Here is an 18,790-nt window from a genome sequence, read left to right as displayed (position 1 = left end):
GGTGACACCTCACCTTGGGTTTGGAAGGGTTGAAATTGGGGTGAGAGGAGGTGGTTTGGGTTCTCCTAAGGTTCCCAAAGGTGACATCTCACCTTGAGGTGGAAAGAGCAGAATTTGGGGTAAGAAGAGGCGATTTTGGGTTCTCCTGAAGTTGTCCAGAAATGAATCCCCACCTAGGTTACAATTTGGGGTTGAAGAAGGCAGTTTTGGGTTCTCAAAGGTGACACCTCACCTTGAGGTGGAAATAGTTGAAATTGGGGTAAGAAGAGACGATTTTGGGTTCTTCTGAAGTTCTCCAAGGCTGAACCCTCACCCAGGATTGGAATTTGGTGTCACGGGAGATGGTTTTGGGTCTTCCTGAGGTTTTCAAAGGTGACACCTCACCTTGAGGTGGAAATAGTTGGATTTGGGGTAAGAAGAGGTGATTTTGGGTCCTCCTGAAGTTCTCCAGAACCAAATCCTTATCTAGGATTGGAATTTGGGGTCAGGATAGGTGATTTTGGGTCTTCCTGACTTTCTCAAAGGTGACACCTCACCTTGAGGTAGAAAGAGCTGAATTTGGGGTAAGAAGAGACGGTTTTGGGTCCTCCTGATGTTCTAAAAGGTGACACCTCACCTTGAGGTGGAAAGAGTTGAAATTGAGGTAAGAAGAGATGGTTTTGGGTTCTCCTGAGTTTCTCAAAGGTGACACCTCACCTTGAGGTAGAAAGAGCTGAATTTGGGGTAAGAAGAGACGGTTTTGGGTCCTCCTGATGTTCTAAAAGGTGACACCTCACCTTGAGGTGGAAAGAGTTGAAATTGAGGTAAGAAGAGGTGATTTTGGGTTCTCCTGAGGTTCTCAAAGGTGACACCTCACCCTGGGGTTGAAATTGGGGTGAGAAGAGACAGTTTTGGGTCCTCCTGATGTTCTCAAAGGTGACACCTCACCTTGAGGTGGAAAGAGTTGAAATTGAGGTAAGAAGAGGTGATTTTGGGTTCTACTGAGGTTCTCAAAGGTGACACCTCACCTTGAGGTGGAAAGAGCTGAAATTGGGGTAAGAAGAGACGGTTTTGGGTTCTCCTGATGTTCTCAAAGGTGACACCACACCTTGAGGTGGAAAGAGTTGAAATTGAGGTAAGAAGAGGTGATTTTGGGTTCTCCTGAAGTTCTCCAGGGCTAAACCCTCACCCAGGGTTGGAATTTGTGGTCAGGAAAGGCAGTTTTGGGTTCTCAAAGGTGACACCTCACCTTGGTGTTAAAAGGATTGGAATTGGGGTGAGAAGAGACCGTTTTGGGTCCTCCTGATGTTCTCAAAGGTGACACCTCACTTGAGGTGGAAAGAGTTGAAATTGAGGTAAGAAGAGGTGATTTTGGGTTCTCCTGAGGTTCTCAAAGGTGACACCTCACCTTGAGGTGGAAAGAGCTGAAATTGGGGTAAGAAGAGACGGTTTTGGGTTCTCCTGATGTTCTCAAAGGTGGCACCTCACCTTGAGGTGGAAAGAGTTGAAATTGAGGTAAGAAGAGGTGATTTTGGCTTCTCCTGAAGTTCTCCAGGGCTAAACCCTCACCCAGGGCTGGAATTCGTGCTCAGATAACGCAATTTTGGCTTCTCCAAGGCGACACCTCACCTTAGGTTTGAAACTGGGGGTTGAGAAGAGTTGTCCCCGATGTCCCCACAGGTGGCAGCAGCTGGGAGGAGCGCAACGCCCGCACCTACAACATCGAGGGCACGTCCTACGCGCTGCTGGCCCTGCTGCAGATGAAGAAGTCGGAGCTGACCGGGCCGGTGGTCCGGTGGCTCGCGCAGCAGAATTACTACGGGGGCGGCTACGGCTCCACCCAGGTGGGGGCGGGGCTCTGTGGATTTTTGGGGGGGTTGAAAGGAGGTCAAAGGTCACCCAGGTGGTGTTTTTTTGGGGGGGGGGGGACAGTAGATGTGGCCAAGTTGTGGTGATGTAGGTGTCGCTTTGAGGCCACCGCTGAGGAGGGTCTGGGGGTTCTCCAGGAGTGTCCCCAAGCTCTGGTGGCCCCCTATTGTCACCTCAGGCCACCCAGAGTCCTTGGGGACTCTCCACCCAATGTCCCCAAGCCATGGTGACCCCAAGTGTCCCCTCAGGTCACCCAGAGTCCTTGGGGACTCTCCACCAGTGTCCCCAAGCTCTGGTGACACCAGTGTCACCTCAAGCCACCCAGAGTCCTTGGGGACTGTCCACCAGTGTCCCCAAGCTCTGGTGGCCCCCTATTGTCACCTCAGGCCACCCAGAGCCCTTGGGGACTCCCCACCAGTGTCCCCAAGTCATGGTGCCCCCAAGTGTCCCCACTGTCCCCTCAGGCCACCATCCTGCTGTTCCAATCTCTGTCCCAGCACCAGATGGACACAGAGCTGGTGTCCCCAAACCCTGGTCACCCTGATGTCCCCTCACGCCACCCAGGAGGACTTGTAGGCTCTTCACCAGTGTCCCCAAACTGTGGTGACACTGCTGTCCCTGCTGACCCCTCAGGCCACCCAGGAGCCCTTGGGCACTCTCCACCAGTGTCCCCAAGCCCTGGTAACCCCATTGTCCCCTCAGGCCACCATCCTGCTGTTCCAAGCTCGGTCCCTGTACCAGCTGGACACACAGGTGGTGTCCCCAAGCCCTGGTGACACTGCTGTCCCCTCAGGCCACCATCCTGGTGTTCCAGGCTCTGTCCCAGCACCAGATGGACACAGAGCTGGTGTCCTCAAGCTGTGGTCACCCTGCTGTCCCCTCTGTCCCCTCAGGCCACCATCCTGGTGTTCCAATCTCTGTCCCGGTCCTAGATGGACACAAAGCTGTTGTCCCCAAGCCCTGCTGTCCCCTCTGTCCCCTCAGGCCACCATCCTGGTGTTCCAAGCGCTGGCACAGTACCAGCTGGACACACAGGTGGTGTCCCCAAGCCCTGGTGACACTGCTGTCCCCTCAGGCCACTATCCTGGTGTTCCAAGCTCTGTCCCAGCACCAGGTGGACACAGAGCGGTTGTCCCCAAGCCCTGGTGACACTGCTGTCCCCTCAGGCCACCATCTTGGTGTTCCAAGCGCTGGCATAGTACCAGCTGGACACACAGGTGGTGTCCCCAAGCCCTGGTGACACTGCTGTCCCCTCAGGCCACCATCCTGGTGTTCCAAGCGCTGGCGCAGTACCAGCTGGCGGCGGAGGCGCAGCAGCAGCTGGAGTTGGACGTGTCGGTGCTGCTGCCGCGCCGCGCCAGCCCCGTCAAATACCGGATCGAGAACCGCAACGCGCTGGTGGCGCGCTCCACCGAGGTACCGGGGTGGCACTGCCACTGTCACCTGGAACTGTCACTGTCATTGCATTGTCATTGTCACTGTCACTGTCACTGTCATCTGGAACTGTCACTGTCACTGTCATTGTCACTGTCACCGTCACTTGGAACTGTCACTGTCACTGTCACTGTCACCTGGAACTGTCACTGTCACTGTCACCTGGAACTGTCACTGTCACCTGGCAGTGGCTTTGTCACCTCCATTGTCATTGCATTGTCACTGTCACTGTCACTGTCACCTGGAACTGTCACTGTCACTGTAACGGCCACTGTCACTGTCACTGTCACCTGGAACTGTCACTGTCACTGTCACTGTCACTGTCATCTGGAACTGTCACTGTCATTGTCACTGTCACTGTCACTGTCACTGTAACTGCCACTGGAACTGTCACTGTCACCTGGAACTGTCACTGTCATTGCATTGTCATTGTCACTGTCACTGCCACTGTCATCTGGAACTGTCACTGTCACTGTCATTGTCACTGTCACTGTCACTGTCACTGTCACCTGGAACTGTCACTGCCACTGCCACTGTCACTGTCACTGTAACTGTCACTGTCACCTGGAACTGTCACTGTTACTGTCATTGTCACCTGGAACTGTCACTGTCACCTGGAACTGTCACTGTCACTGCCACTGTCACTGTCACTGTCACTGTCACCTGGAACTGTCACTGTCACTGTCACTGTCACCTGGCAGTGGCATTGGCACTGTCACTGTCACTGTCACTGTCACTGTCACCTGGAACTATCACTGTCATTGTCACTGTCACCTGGAACTGTCACTGGCCTGGGACTGTCACTGTCACTGTCATTGTCACCTTCACTGTCATTGTCGCTGTCACTGTCATTGTCATTGTCACCTGGCACCCTCACTGCCACCTGGCACTGTCATTGTCGTTGTCACTGTCATTGTCACCTTCACTGTCACTGGCACTGTCATTGTCATTGACACTGGCACTGTCATTGTCACCTGGAACTGTCATTGACACCTTCATTGTCATTGACACTGTCACTGTCACTGTCACTGTCATTGTCATTGTCACTGTCACCTTCACTGTCATTGTCACCTGGAACTGTCACCTGGCACTGTCACTGTCATCTGGAACTGTCACTGTCACTTTCACTGTCATTGTCATTGTCACTGTAATTGTTATTGTCATTGTCACCTGGCACTGGCACTGTCACTGTCACTGTCACTGTCATTGTCACCTGGCACCCTCACTGCCACCAGGCACTGTCATTGTCACCTTCACTGGCACTGTCACTGGCACTGGCACTGCCACCTGGCAGTGGCATTGGCACTGGTACTGTCCTTGTCACTGTCATTGTCACCTTCACTGTCACTGTCACTGTCATTGTCACTGGCACTGTCATTGTCACCTGGAACTGTCATTGTCACCTGGCACTGGCACTGTCATTGTCACTGTCACTGTCACTGTCATTGTCACTGGCACCTGGCACTGGCACTGGCACCTGGCACTGGCACCTGGAATTGTCATTGTCATTGTGTCACTGTCACTGTCACCTTAACTGTCATTGACACTGTCACTGTCATTGTCACCTGGCACTGGCACTGTCACTCACTGGCACTGTCACTTGGCACTGTCATTGTCACCTGGCACTGCCCCTGTCCCTGTCCCTGTCCCTGTCTCTGTCCCTGTCCCTGTCACTATCGCTGTCACTGTTCCTGTCACCTGGCACTGTCACTGTCACTGTCACCTCTGGGTGTGCTCATGTCCTGTGATAATCCCGTCCCATCACCATGGCCACCATTGTCCTTGTCCCCTCCGTGTCCCCTCCATGTCCCCTCCGTGTCACCTCTGTGTCCTCACAAGGCTTGGGATGTCCCAGCCTGGCCTTGTCCCCTTCCTTGCTGTGACCTGCAGTGTCCCTGTCACCTCCCTGTCCTACTGATCTCCGTGTCCCCTCCGTGTCCTTTGATGTCCCTGTCCCCTCAATCTCTGCCACCCCCTCTGTGTCCTGCCTGTCCCTGTCCCTTCCATGTCCCCACTATGTCCCCTGCACCTCTCCCTGTCCCCCCCTGGGGATGTCCCCAAGGTCCCCTCCCAATGTCCCCTGTCCCCTCAATCTCTGCCACCCCCTCTGTGTCCTGCCTGTCCCTGTCCCCTCCTGGGGATGTCCCCTGTCCCCTCCCAATGTCCCCTGGCCCCTCAAACGTCCCCTGTCCCCTCCCAATGTCCCCTGTCCCCTCCCGATGTCCCCTGTCCCCTCCCGATGTCCCCTGTCCCCTCAACCTCTGCCACCCCCTCTGTGTCCTGCCTGTCCCTGTCCCCCCCCAATGTCCCCTGTCCCCTTCCAATGTCCTCTGTCCCCTCTCAATGTCCCCTGTCCCCTCCCAACATCCCCTGTCCCTCCTGGGGATGTCCCCTGTCCCATTCCGATGTCCCCTGTCCCCTTCCAATGTCTCCTGTCCCTCCCAATGTCCCCTGTCCTCTCTCAATGTCCCCTGTCCCTCCTGGGGATTTCTCCAGTCCCCTTCCAATGTCCCCTGTCCCTCTCAATGTCCCCTGTCCCTCCTGGGGATGTCCTCTGTCCCCTCCCAATGTCCCCTGTCCCCTCTCAATGTCCCCTGTTCCTCCCAATGTCCCCTGTCCCCTTCCAATGTTCTCTGTCCCCTCTCAATGTCCCCTGTCCATCCTGGGGATGTCCCCTGTCCCCACAAATGTCCCCTGTCCCCTCAATCTCTGCCATCCCCTCTGTGTCCTGCCTGTCCCTGTCCCCTCCTGGGGATGTCCCCTGTCCCCTGTCCCCTCCTGATGTCCCCTGTCCCCTCAATCTCGGCCAACCCCTCTGTGTCCTGCCTGTCTCTGTCCCTCCTGGGGATGTCCTCTGTCCCCTTCCAATGTCCCCTGTCCCCTCCTGATGTCCCCTGTCCCCTCAATCTCGGCCATCCCCTCTGTGTCCTGCCTGTCTCTGTCCCTCCTGGGGATGTCCTCTGCCCCCTTCCAATGTCCCCTGTCCCCTCCCAAAGTCCCCTCCCAACATCCCCTGTCCCTCCTGGGGATGTCCCCTGTCCCCTCCCGATGTCCCCTGTCCCCTCAAACGTCCCCTGTCCCCTCAGACCAAGCTCAACGAGGATTTCACGGTGAAGGCCGAGGGCGTGGGCAAGGGGACAATGACCGTGGTGACCGTGTACCACGCCAAGGTCCCCGAGAAGGACGACAAGTGTGACAAGTTCGAGCTGAGCGTGGATGTGGAGGAGGTGAACACGGGTGAGTCCCCAGCTGTCCCCAATGTCCCCACTGCCCCTACTGTCCCCACTGTGTCCCCAAGAGCCACTGCCCGTGACCCCTGGGGACATCTGTGTCACCTTTGGTGTCCCCTCGTTGTCCCCACCCAGGCAAGGAAGAGGAGGATGTCATCAGATCTGTCAAGATCAACATCTGCACCAGGTGGGGACAGTGGGGACATTGGGGACAGTGGGGACACTGGGGGCAGTGGGGACAGTGGAAGCAGTGGGGACATTGGGGACACTGGGGACATTGGGGACACTGGGGACAGTGGGAACATTGGGGACAGTAGGGGCAGTGGGGACATTGCGGACACTGGGGACACTGGGGACATTAAGAGCAGTGGGGACAGTGGGGACACTGGGAACATTGGGGACATTAAGAGCAGTGGGGACACTGGGGACAGTGGGGACACTGGGGACACTGGGGACATTAAGAGCAGTGGGGACACTGGTGACAGATGGGGGTTGGGGACACCGTGGGGGTTGGGGACACCGCGGGGGTTGGGGACAGACGGGGTTGGGGACAGACGGGGGTTGGGGACACCGCGGGGGTTGGGGACACTGCGGGGGTTGGGGACACCGCGGGGGTTGGGGACAGACGGGGGTGGCCTCAGCCTTGTCCCCTCAGGTTCCTGGACAGCGTGGATGCCACCATGTCCATCCTGGACGTGTCCATGCTCACGGGATTCTCACCGGACGTGCAGGACCTGCGGAGGGTCAGTGAGGGGACAGGGGACACCGGGAGGGGACAGGGGACACTGGGAGGGGACATGGGGACACCGATGTCAGCGGGAGGGGACACGGGGACACCAGTGTCACCGTGTCTCTGCGTGTCCCCAAGTCTGGGTGTCACTTTGTCCCTGTGTGTCCCTGTGTGTCCCCATGTCCTGGTGTCACCGTGTCTCTGTGTGTCCCCAAGTCCTGATGTCACCACGTTCCTGTGTGTCCCTGCATGTCCCTGTGTGTCCCTGTGTGTCCCTGTGTGTCCCCATGTCCTGGTGTCACTGTGTCTCTGTGTGCCCCCAAGTCCTGATGTCACCGTGTCCCTGTGTGTCCCTGTGTGTCCCTGCATGTCCCCATGTCCTGGTGTCACCGTGTCCCAGTGTCACCATGTCCCTGTGTGTCCCTGTGTGCCCCCATGTCCTGGTGTCACCGTGTCCCAGTGTGTCCCTGTGTGTCCCTGCGTGTCCCCATGTCCTGGTGTCACCGTGTCCCAGTGTCACCATGTCCCTGTGTGTCCCTGTGTGTCCCTGTGTGTCCCCATGTCCTGGTGCCACCATGTCCCTGTGTGTCCCTGTGTGTCCCTGTGTGTCAATGTGTGTCCCCTGTGCCCAGTGTCACACTGTCCCTGTGTCACACTGTGCCCTGTGCCCAGTGTCACACTGTCCCTGTGTCACGCTGTCCCTGTGTTCCTTGTGTCACACTGTCCCTGTGTCACACTGTCCCCCATATCACACTGTCCCCGGTGTCACACTGTCCCCGTGTCACACTGTCCTCTGTCCCCCATGCCACACTGTCCCTGTGTCACATTGTCCCCGTGTCACACTGTCCCCTGTCCCCTGTGTCACACTGTATCCGTGTCACACTGACCCTGTGTCACATTGTCCCTGTGTCCCCTGTGTCACACTGTCCCCTTTCTCCCATGTCACACTGTCCCTGTGTCACACTGTCCCCCATGTCACATTGTCCCTGTGTCACACTGTCCCCATGTCACACTGTCCCCCGTGTCACACTGTCCCTGTGTCACACTGTCCCCGTGTCACACTGTCCCTTGTCCCCAGCTGTCCGAGGGTGTGGACAGATACATCTCCAAGTTCGAGCTGGACCAGGCCAACGACCGGAGCAACGTCGTCATTTACCTGGACAAGGTGGGGACACTGGGGACATTGGGGACACTGGGGTCATTGGGGACACTGGGGTCATTGGGGGCATTGGGGTCATTGGGGGCGTTGGGGACATTGGGGACATTGGGGACATTGGGGACACTGGGGACATTAGGGACATGGGGGTGGGGATGGGACAGGACAGGGATGGTGAGGGGACATGACAGGACAGGGACAGGATGGGACAGGGACCAAGGTGGCACTGGGGACACTGGCGGGGTTGGGGACACAGCTGGGGTTGGGGACATGGGCAGGGACATGGGTGGGGACAGAAACAGTCTCAGGGTGGTGACAAGGACAGAGGTGGCTCCAGGTGATGGGTGGGGACAGCACGGGGACACGGCTGGGGACAGGAGCAGCTGGGCTGGGGAGGTGACTCGCAGCCTGAGTGCCACCCCCTGTCCCCTGTCCCTGTCCCCCTGTCCCTGTCCCTGTCCCATCCCTGTCCTTGTCCCTGTCCCCATGTCCCCCGTGTCCCCCTGTTGCTGTTCCTCTCTCCTTTCCCTTGTCCCTGTCCCTGTCCCTGTCTCCACCCTGTCCCATCCCTGTCCCTGTCCCCTCTCCACTGTCCCTGTCCCTGTCCCTGTCCCCACTCTGTCCCCTGTCCCTGTCCCCCTGTCCCTGTCCCCATGCGTGTCCCATCTCTGTCCCCATCCCTGTCCCTGTCCTGTCCCTGTCCCTGTCCCATCCCTGTCCCTGTCTCTGTCCCTGTCCCTGTCCCATCCCTGTCCCTCTCCCTGTCCCTCTCCCTTGTCCCCCTGTCCCTGTCCCTGTCCCTCTCCCTTGTCCCCCTGTCCCTGTCTCTGTCCCTCTCCCTTGTCCCCCTGTCCCTGTCCCTGTCCCTCTCCCTTGTCCCCCTGTCCCTATCTCTGTCCCTGTCCCCTGTCCCTGTCCCTGTCCCCAGGTGTCCCACAGGGCCCAGGAGTGTTTCGCGTTTAAGGCCCATCAGCGTTTCCAGGTGGGGCTGATCCAGCCAGCGGCTGTCAGCGTCTACAGCTACTACAGCATTGGTGTGTCACCTGTCACCTGTGTCACCTGTGTCACCTGTGTGTCACCTGTCATCTGTGTGTCACACCTGTGTCACCTGTCACCTGTGTCACCTGTGTGTCACCTCTGTGTCACCTGTGTCACCTGTCACCTGTGTGTCACACCTGTGTCACCTGTCACCTGTGTGTCACTTGTCGCCTGTCACCTGTCACCTATGTGTCACCTCTGTGTCACCTGTGTCACCTGTCATCTGTGTGTCACACCTGTGTCACCTGTCACCTGTCACCTGTGTGTCACCTCTGTGTCACCTGTGTCACCTGTCACCTGTGTGTCACCTCTGCATCACCTGTGTCACCTGTCACCTGTGTGTCACCTGTCACCTGTGTGTCACACCTGTGTCACCTGTCACCTGTGTAACCTGTCATCTGTGTCAGCTGTGCCATCTGTGTCACCTGTGCCACCTGTGCCACCTGTGTGTCACCTTTGTGTCACCTGTCATCTGTGTCACCTGTGTCACCTGTGTGTCACCTGTCACCTGTGTCACCTGTCACCTGTGTGTTACACCTGTGTCACCTGTCACCTGTGTCACCTGTGTCACCTGTCACCTGTGTGTCACCTGTCACCTGTGTCACCTGTCACCTGTGTGTTACACCTGTGTCACCTGTCACCTGTGTCACCTGTGTCACCTGTGACCTGTCAGCTGTGCAACCTGTGTCACCTGTGTGTCACACCTGTGTCACCTGTCACCTGTCACCTGTGTCACCTCTGTCACCTGTCAGCTGTGTCAGCTGTGTCACCTCTGTCACCTGTGTCACCGGTGTCACCTGTGTCACCTGTGCCACCTGTCATCTGTGGCACCTGTGCCACCTGTCATCCGTTTCACACCTGTGTCACCTGTCACCTGTGTCGCCTGTCACCTGTGGCACCTGCCACCTGTCACCTGTGTAACTTGTGTCACCTGTGTAACCTGTGTCACCTGTGTCACCTGTCACCTCTCACCTGTCATCTGCCACCTGTGCCACCTCTGTCACCTGTCACCTGTGTCACCTGTGTCACCTGTCACCTGTCACCTGTCATCTGTCACCTGTGTCACCTCTGTCACCTGTCACCTGTGTCACCTGTGTCACCTGTCACCTGTCACCTGTGTGTCACACCTGTGTCACCTGTGTCACCTGTGACCTCTGTGTCACCTCTGTGTCACCTCTGTGTCACCTGTGTCACCTGTCACCTGTGTTCTGTCACCTGTGTCACCTCTGTCACCTGTGTGTCACACCTGTGTCACACCTGTGTCACCTGTCACCTGTGTCACCTGTCACCTGTCACCTGTGTGTCACACCTGTGTCACCTGTCACCTGTCACCTGTGTGTCACACCTGTGTCACACTTGTGTCACCTGTCACCTCTGTGTCACCTCTGTGTCACCTGTGTCACCTGTCACCTGTGTCACCTGTATCACCTGTGTGTCACCCCTGTGTCACACCTGTGTCACACTTGTGTCACCTGTGTCACCTGTCACCTCTGTGTCACCCCTGTGTCACCCCTGTGTCACACCTGTGCCACCTGCCACCTGTGTCCCCTGCTGCCCCTGCTGTCCCTGTGTCCCCTGCTGTCCCTGTGTCCCCTGCTGCCCCTGCTGTCCCTGATGTCCCCTGCTGTCCCTGCTGTCCCTGATGTCCCTGCTGTCCCTGTGTCCCCTGCTGTCCCTGTGTCCCCTGCTGTCCCTGCTGTCCCTGCTGTCCCTGCTGTCCCTGTGTCCCCTGCCGCCCCTGCTGTCCCTGTGTCCCCTGCTGCCCCTGCTGTCCCTGTGTCCCCTGCTGTCCCTGTGTCCCCTGCTGCCCCTGCTGCCCCTGTGTCCCCTGCTGCCCCTGCTGTCCCTGTGTCCCTGCTGTCCCTGCTGTCCCTGTGTCCCTGCTGTCCCTGATGTCCCCATGTCCCCTCAGATGACCGCTGCACCCGGTTCTACCACCCGGACAAGGAAGGAGGGAAACTGAACAAGATCTGCCAGGGGGACGTGTGTCGCTGCGCCGAAGGTGACACGGGGACAGCAGGGGACAGAGGGGACAGCAGGGGACAGCAGGGGACAGCAGGGGACAGCGGGGACAGCAGGGGACACGGGGGTGGGACGGGCAGACAGCCCTGGTGGGTGGGACACGGTACAGCCAGGGTGGGGACATGGCAGTGACAAGATGTGACATGTCACCATGATGGGGACACGTCCCTGCCATGATGGGGACAGGGACGGGATTGGACAAGTCACAGCCATGGTGGGACATGGTGGCACGATGTCACATGTCGTGACTGTGAGGGGGCATGTCCCTGCTGTGATGGGGACATGTCATGGCCATGTTGGGGACATTTCATGGCCACGTTGGGGACATTTCATGGCCACGCTGGGGACATTTCGTGGCCACATTGGGGACATTTCATGGCCATGTTGGGGACATTTCGTGGCCACGTTGGGGACATTTCATGGCCACATTGGGGACGTGTCACGGCCACGTTGGGGACATTTCATGGCCATGTTGGGGACATTTCACGGCCACATTGGGGACATTTCATGGCCACGTTGGGGACATTTCATGGCCATGCTGGGGACATTTCATGGCCACGTTGGGGACGTATCATGGCCACATTGGGGACATTTCATGGCCACGTTGGGGACATTTCATGGCCATGTTGGGGACATTTCATGGCCATGTTGGGGACGTTTTATGGCCACGTTGGGGACATTTCATGGCCACATTGGGGACGTGTCATGGCCACGTTGGGGACGTTTCATGGCCATGTTGGGGACGTGTCATGGCCACGTTGGGGACATTTCATGGGCATGTTGGGGACATTTCATGGCCACATTGGGGACACTTCATGGGCATGTTGGGGACATTTCATGGCCACATTGGGGACATTTCATGGCCACGTTGGGGACATTTCATGGCCATGTTGGAGATGTGTCATGGCCATGTTGGGGACGTTTCATGGCCATGTTGGGGACATTTCATGGCCACGTTGGGGACACGCCATTGCTGGGATGTCACATGTCACGCTATGATGGGGACACATCCCTGCCACCTTTGACCTTGTCATGGCTGTGTCCCCTGATGTCCCCTGATGTCCCCTGATGTCCCCTGATGTCCCCTGTCCCCACAGAGAGCTGCTTCAAGCAGCAGGAGCAGCACGAGGCCATCACTGTCAACCAACGCATCGAGCACGCCTGCGAGCCCGGCGTGGACTACGGTGGGACATGGGGACAGTGGGGACACTGGGGACAGTGGGGTCTTTGGGGACACTGGGGACATTGGGGACAGCGGGGACAGTGGGGACATGGGGACAGTGGGGACAGTGGGGACAGTGGGGTCTTTGGGGGCACTGGGGACATTGGGGATGTTGGGGACAGTGGGGACAGTGGGGACAGTGGGGACATTGGGGACATTGGGGTCTTTGGGGACAGTGGGTACATTGGGGATGTTGGGGACAGTGGGGACAGTGGGGATATTGGGGACATTTGGGGACATTGGGGACAGTGGGAGCATTGGTGACATCATGGACAATGAGGATATTAGGAGAGGGTATTGGGGATGCTGGGGACAGTGGGGACACTGGGGACAGCGGGGACATTGGGGACATTGAGGACATTGAGGACATTGTAAACCTTGGGGACACTGGGGACATGGGGTGACACGGGCTCGTGGTGGGTGGAGTTGGGGACACTGGGGACATTGGGGACACAGGGGACATTGTAAACCTTGGGGACACTGGGGACATGGGGTGATATGGGCTCACAGCAGGTGGAATTGGGGACACTGGGGACATTGGGGACACTGGGGACATTGTAAACCTTGGGGACATTGGGGTGACACGGGCTCATGGCAGGTGGAATTGGGGACACTGGGGACACTGGGGACATTGGGGACACAGGGGACATTGTAAACCTTGGGGACATTGGGAACATGGGGTGACACAGGCTCACAGTGGGTGGAGTTGGGGACACGGTGGCCCCGGGGGTGACAGCGGGTGACACGGGCTCACTGTGGGTGGAGTTGGGGACACTGTGACCCCGGGGGTGACAGCGGGTGACACGGGCTCACTGTGGGTGGAGTTGGGGACACGGTGGCCCCGGGGGTGACAGCGCTGTCCCCTGTCCCCGCAGTGTACAAGGTGCGTCTGGTGTCCAGCGAGGAGACCCCGTCCCACGACAATTACATCATGGAGGTGCTGACGGTCATCAAGATGGGTACGGCCACCACGGGAGGGGACACGGCCACCACGGGAGGGGACACGGCCACCATGGAGGGGACAAGGTCATCATGAGAGGGACAAGGTCACCATGACGCTGTGCTATGGTGACACGGTGACATTGTGACACTGTGCCCCGGTGACACGGTGACACTGTGACATGGTGACACGGTGACACTGTGCCCCGGTGACACGGTGACACTGTGACATGGTGACACTGTGACACAGTGACGCGGTGACACTGTGCCCCGGTGACACTGTGACATTGTGACACTGTGACACTGTGACATTGTGACATTGTGACACTGTGACATGATGACATGGTGACACGGTGACACGGTGACATGGTGACACTGTGACACCGTGCCCCGGTGACACGGTGACATTGTGACACTGTGACATGGTGACACGGTGACACTGTGCCCCGGTGACACGGTGACACTGTGACATGGTGACATTGTGACACTGTGACATGGTGACACAGTGACACTGTGCCCCGGTGACACGGTGACATTGTGACACGGTGACACTGTGACATTGTGACACGGTGACACTGTGACATTGTGACATTGTGACACTGTGACATGATGACATGGTGACACGGTGACACGGTGACATGGTGACACTGTGACACCGTGCCCCGGTGACATGGTGACATTGTGACACTGTGACATGGTGACACGGTGACACTGTGCCCCGGTGACACGGTGACACTGTGACATGGTGACATTGTGACACTGTGACATGGTGACACAGTGACACTGTGCCCCGGTGACACGGTGACATTGTGACACGGTGACACTGTGACATTGTGACATTGTGACACTGTGACATGATGACATGGTGACACGGTGACACGGTGACATGGTGACACTGTGACACTGTGCCCCGGTGACACGGTGGCACTGTGCCCCGGTGACACGGTGACATTGTGACACTGTGACACAGTGACGCGGTGACACTGTGCCCCGGTGACACTGTGACATTGTGACACTGTGACAGTGTGACATTGTGACATTGTGACACTGTGACATGATGACATGGTGACACGGTGACACGGTGACATGGTGACACTGTGACACCGTGCCCCGGTGACACGGTGACATTGTGACACTGTGACATGGTGACACGGTGACACTGTGCCCCGGTGACACGGTGACACTGTGACATTGTGACACGGTGACACTGTGACATTGTGACATTGTGACACCGTGACATGATGACATGGTGACACGGTGACACGGTGACATGGTGACACTGTGACACCGTGCCCCGGTGACACGGTGACATTGTGACACTGTGACATGGTGACACGGTGACACTGTGCCCCGGTGACACGGTGACACTGTGACATGGTGACATTGTGACACTGTGACATGGTGACACAGTGACACTGTGCCCCGGTGACACGGTGACATTGTGACACCGTGACACTGTGACATTGTGACATGGTGACACTGTGACATGGTGACACAGTGACACTGTGCCCCAGTGACACGGTGACATTGTGACACTGTGACATGATGACATAGTGACACGGTGACACGGTGATATGGTGACACTGTGACACCGTGCCCCGGTGACACGGTGACATTGTGACACTGTGACATGGTGACACGGTGACACTGTGCCCCGGTGACACGGTGACACGGTGACATGGTGACATTGTGACACTGTGACATGGTGACACAGTGACACTGTGCCCCGGTGACACGGTGACATGGTGACACTGTGACACTGTGCCCCAGTGACATGGTGACACTGTGCCCCGGTGACACGGTGACACTGTGACATGGTGACACAGTGACACTGTGCCCCGGTGACACAGTGACACTGTGCCCTGGTGACACGGTGACATTGTGACATTGTCCCCAGGCACGGACGAGGACCCCGCCGGCAGCACGCGGACGTTCGTGAGCCACAAGCAGTGCAGGGACAGCCTGAGGCTGCGCAAGGGACACGAGTACCTGATCTGGGGACAGGCCAGCGACCTCTGGGTCACCGGCAGGCAGTACGGACACGGGGGGACATTGGGGACATTGGGGACATTGGGGACATTGGGGACATGGGGGACAGTGGGGACACTGGGGACATGGGGGACAATAGGGACAGGGGGGACATTGGGGACATTGGGGACAGTGGGGTCATTGGGGGCACTGGGGGCATTGGGGACATTGGGGACACTGGGGACATGGGGGACAATAGGGACAGGGGGGACATGGGGGACATTGGGGACATGGGGGACATTGGGGACATTGGGGACATTGGGGACATTGGGGACAGGGGGGACATTGGGGACAATGGGGATGGGGGGCACTGGGGACATGGGGGACAGGCCAGCGACCTCTGGGTCACCAGCAGGCAGTATGGACACAGGGGGACAGGGGGGACATTGGGGACATTGGGGACATTGGGGACAGTGGGGACATTGGGGACATGGGGGACATGGGGGACATTGGGGGCATTGGGGACAGGGGGACACTGGGGACACTGGGGACATGGGGACAGGGGGACACAAGGACAGGGGACACAAGGACAGGGGACACAAGACATGGGGGCACTTGAGGGGACACAGGACACGGGGATGGGGGGACAGAGGGGACAAGAGGGAGACAGGGACAGGGAGGGATGTGGGAGGGTCGTGGTCCCCAATGTCCCCTGTCCTCAATGTCCCCATTGTCACCTTTGTCCCAAATGTCCCCTTTGTCCCTAATGTCCCCTGTCCCCAATGTCCCCTGTCCCCAATGTCCCCATTGTCCCCTTTATCCCCAATGCCCCCTGTCCCCAATGTTCCCTGTCCCCATTGTCCCCTTTGTCCCCAATGTCCCCTTTGTCCCCAATGTCCCCTGTCCCCAGTGTCCCCATTGTCCCCTGTCCCTGTTGTCCCCATTGTCCCCATTGTCCCCATTATTCTCTCAACCCCTCACTGTCCCCTCTGTCCCAGTGTCCCCACACCCGTCCTCTTGTCCCCACGCCTGTCCCTGTGTCCCCATTATCCCCAATGTCCCCACGCCTGTCCCCACGTCCCCTCTGCCATCCCCATGTCCCCACCTGTCCCCACACCTGTCCCCATGTCCCCACATGTGTCCCCACTGCCATCCCCATGTCCCCATACCTGTCCCCATGCCATTGCAATGTCCCCACACCTGTCCCCGTGTCCCCACTCCCATCCCCGTGTCCCCACACCTGTCCCCGCACGTGTCCCCACTGCCACCCCCATGTCCCCACTGCCACCCCCATGTCCCCACTGCCACCCCCATGTCCCCACACCTGTCCCCATGCCATCCCCGTGTCCCCACACCTGTCCCCATGCCATCCCCATGTCCCCACACGTGTCCCCACACCTGTCCCCACTGCCATCCCTGTGTCCCCACTCCCATCCCCGTGTCCCCACTGCCATCCCCATGTCCCCATGCCATCCCCGTGTCCCCACACCTGTCCCCACTGCCGTTCCTGTGTCCCCACTGCCATCCCCATGTCCCCACTCCCATCCCTGTGTCCCCACACATGTCCCCACATGTCCCCACATGTCCCCACACCTGTCCCCACACCTGTCCCCATGTCCCCACTCCCACCCCCATGTCCCCACACCTGTTCCCACTGCCACCCCCATGTCCCCACTGCCACCCCCGTGTCCCCACACCTATCCCCATGCCACCCCCATGTCCCCACACCTGTCCCCACTGCCACCCCCATGTCCCCACTGCCACCCCCATGTCCCCACTGCCACCCCCATGTCCCCACATGTCCCCACACCTGTCCCCACACCTGTCCCCATGTCCCCACTGCCACCCCCATGTCCCCACGTGTCCCCACTGCCACCCCCATGTCCCCACGTGTCCCCACGCTGTCCCCTGTCCCCACACCTGTCCCCACTGCCACCCCCATGTCCCCACGTGTCCCCACGCCATCCCATGTCCCCACTGCCACCCCCATGTCCCCACACATGTCCCCATGTCCCCACTCCCATCCCCGTGTCCCCACACCTGTCCCCGCACGTGTCCCCACTGCCACCCCCATGTCCCCACGTGTCCCCACGCTGTCCCCTGTCCCCACACCTGTCCCCACTGCCACCCCCATGTCCCCACACCTGTCCCCACTGCCACCCCCCATGTCCCCACGTGTCCCCACTGCCACCCCCATGTCCCCATGTGTCCCCACTGCCACCCCCATGTCCCCACGCTGTCCCCATGTCCCCACGTGTCCCCACCCTGTCCCCTGTCCCCAGGTTCTCGTACCTGATCGGGAGGGACACCTGGCTGGAGGAGTGGCCGTCGGACGCGTCCTGCCAGGACCCGGCGCTGCAGCAGCGCTGCCAGGACTTCATCGAGTTCTCCGAGGCCATGACGCTCTTCGGCTGCCCCACCTGAGCCCCCAACCCCCCCCCGGGGGCCACCCACCCTCGGGGGTCACCACTGTCCCTTTCTGTCCCCTCCTGTCCCGTTCTGTCACTTTGTGTCACCTTCTGTCCCCTCCTTCCCTTTTGTTTGGTTTTTTTTTTTTGGTTAATAAAAGTCATTTGTGAGCAGCTGGGTTGGGGTGTCTGTAATGGGGACAGCAGAGGGGACATGGGGACAGCAGAGGGGACATGGGGACAGCACAGGGGACAGCAGAGGGGACATGGGGACAGCAGAGGGGGCATGGGGACAGCACAGGGGACATGGGGACAGCACAGGGGACAGCAGAGGGGACATGGGGACAGCAGAGGGGACATGGGGACATCACAGGGGACATGGGGACATCACAGGGGACATGGGGACAGCAGAGGGGACATGGGGACAGCACAGGGGACATGGGGACAGCAGAGGGGACAGCAGAGGGGACATGGGGACAGCAGAGGGGACTTGGGGACAGCACAGGGGACATGGGGACAGCAGAGGGGACATGGGGACAGCACAGGGGGACATGGGGACATCACAGGGGACAGCAGAGGGGGTGTGGGGACACCACAGGGGACATGGGGACAGCAGAGGAGACTTGGGGACAGCAGAGGGGACAGCAGAGGGGACATGGGGACATCACAGGGGACATGGGGACAGCACAGGGGACATGGGGACAGCACAGGGGACAGCAGAGGGGACATGGGGACAGCACAGGGGACATGGGGACATCACAGGGGACATGGGGACAGCAGAGGGGACATGGGGAC

General features: G+C 58.8%; 1 protein-coding gene across 1 annotated transcript in view; it reads left to right on the top strand.

Moving 5' to 3' along the window:
- The window catches only part of C3 (complement C3), a gene marked incomplete at its 5' end in the record, with an annotated part of 51,339 nt that extends 33,169 nt beyond the window's left edge, over positions 1 to 18,170 (top strand). The window contains 12 exon segments of the mRNA XM_079332892.1: positions 1,660 to 1,823; positions 3,106 to 3,264; positions 6,369 to 6,519; positions 6,648 to 6,699; positions 7,168 to 7,255; positions 8,321 to 8,407; positions 9,327 to 9,432; positions 11,349 to 11,438; positions 12,556 to 12,642; positions 13,556 to 13,639; positions 15,517 to 15,652; positions 17,870 to 18,170. Coding sequence (XP_079189018.1) covers positions 1,660 to 1,823; positions 3,106 to 3,264; positions 6,369 to 6,519; positions 6,648 to 6,699; positions 7,168 to 7,255; positions 8,321 to 8,407; positions 9,327 to 9,432; positions 11,349 to 11,438; positions 12,556 to 12,642; positions 13,556 to 13,639; positions 15,517 to 15,652; positions 17,870 to 18,011 — 1,346 coding nt within the window.
- Between the last annotated feature and the right edge of the window lie 620 nt (positions 18,171 to 18,790).

Source organism: Erithacus rubecula, assembly GCF_903797595.1.
Source record: "Erithacus rubecula genome assembly, contig: scaffold_601_arrow_ctg1, whole genome shotgun sequence".
Classification (NCBI taxonomy): domain Eukaryota; kingdom Metazoa; phylum Chordata; class Aves; order Passeriformes; family Muscicapidae; genus Erithacus; species Erithacus rubecula.
The sequence above is the reverse complement of the archived record's forward strand: the minus strand, read 5'-3'. Positions and strand labels throughout refer to the sequence as shown.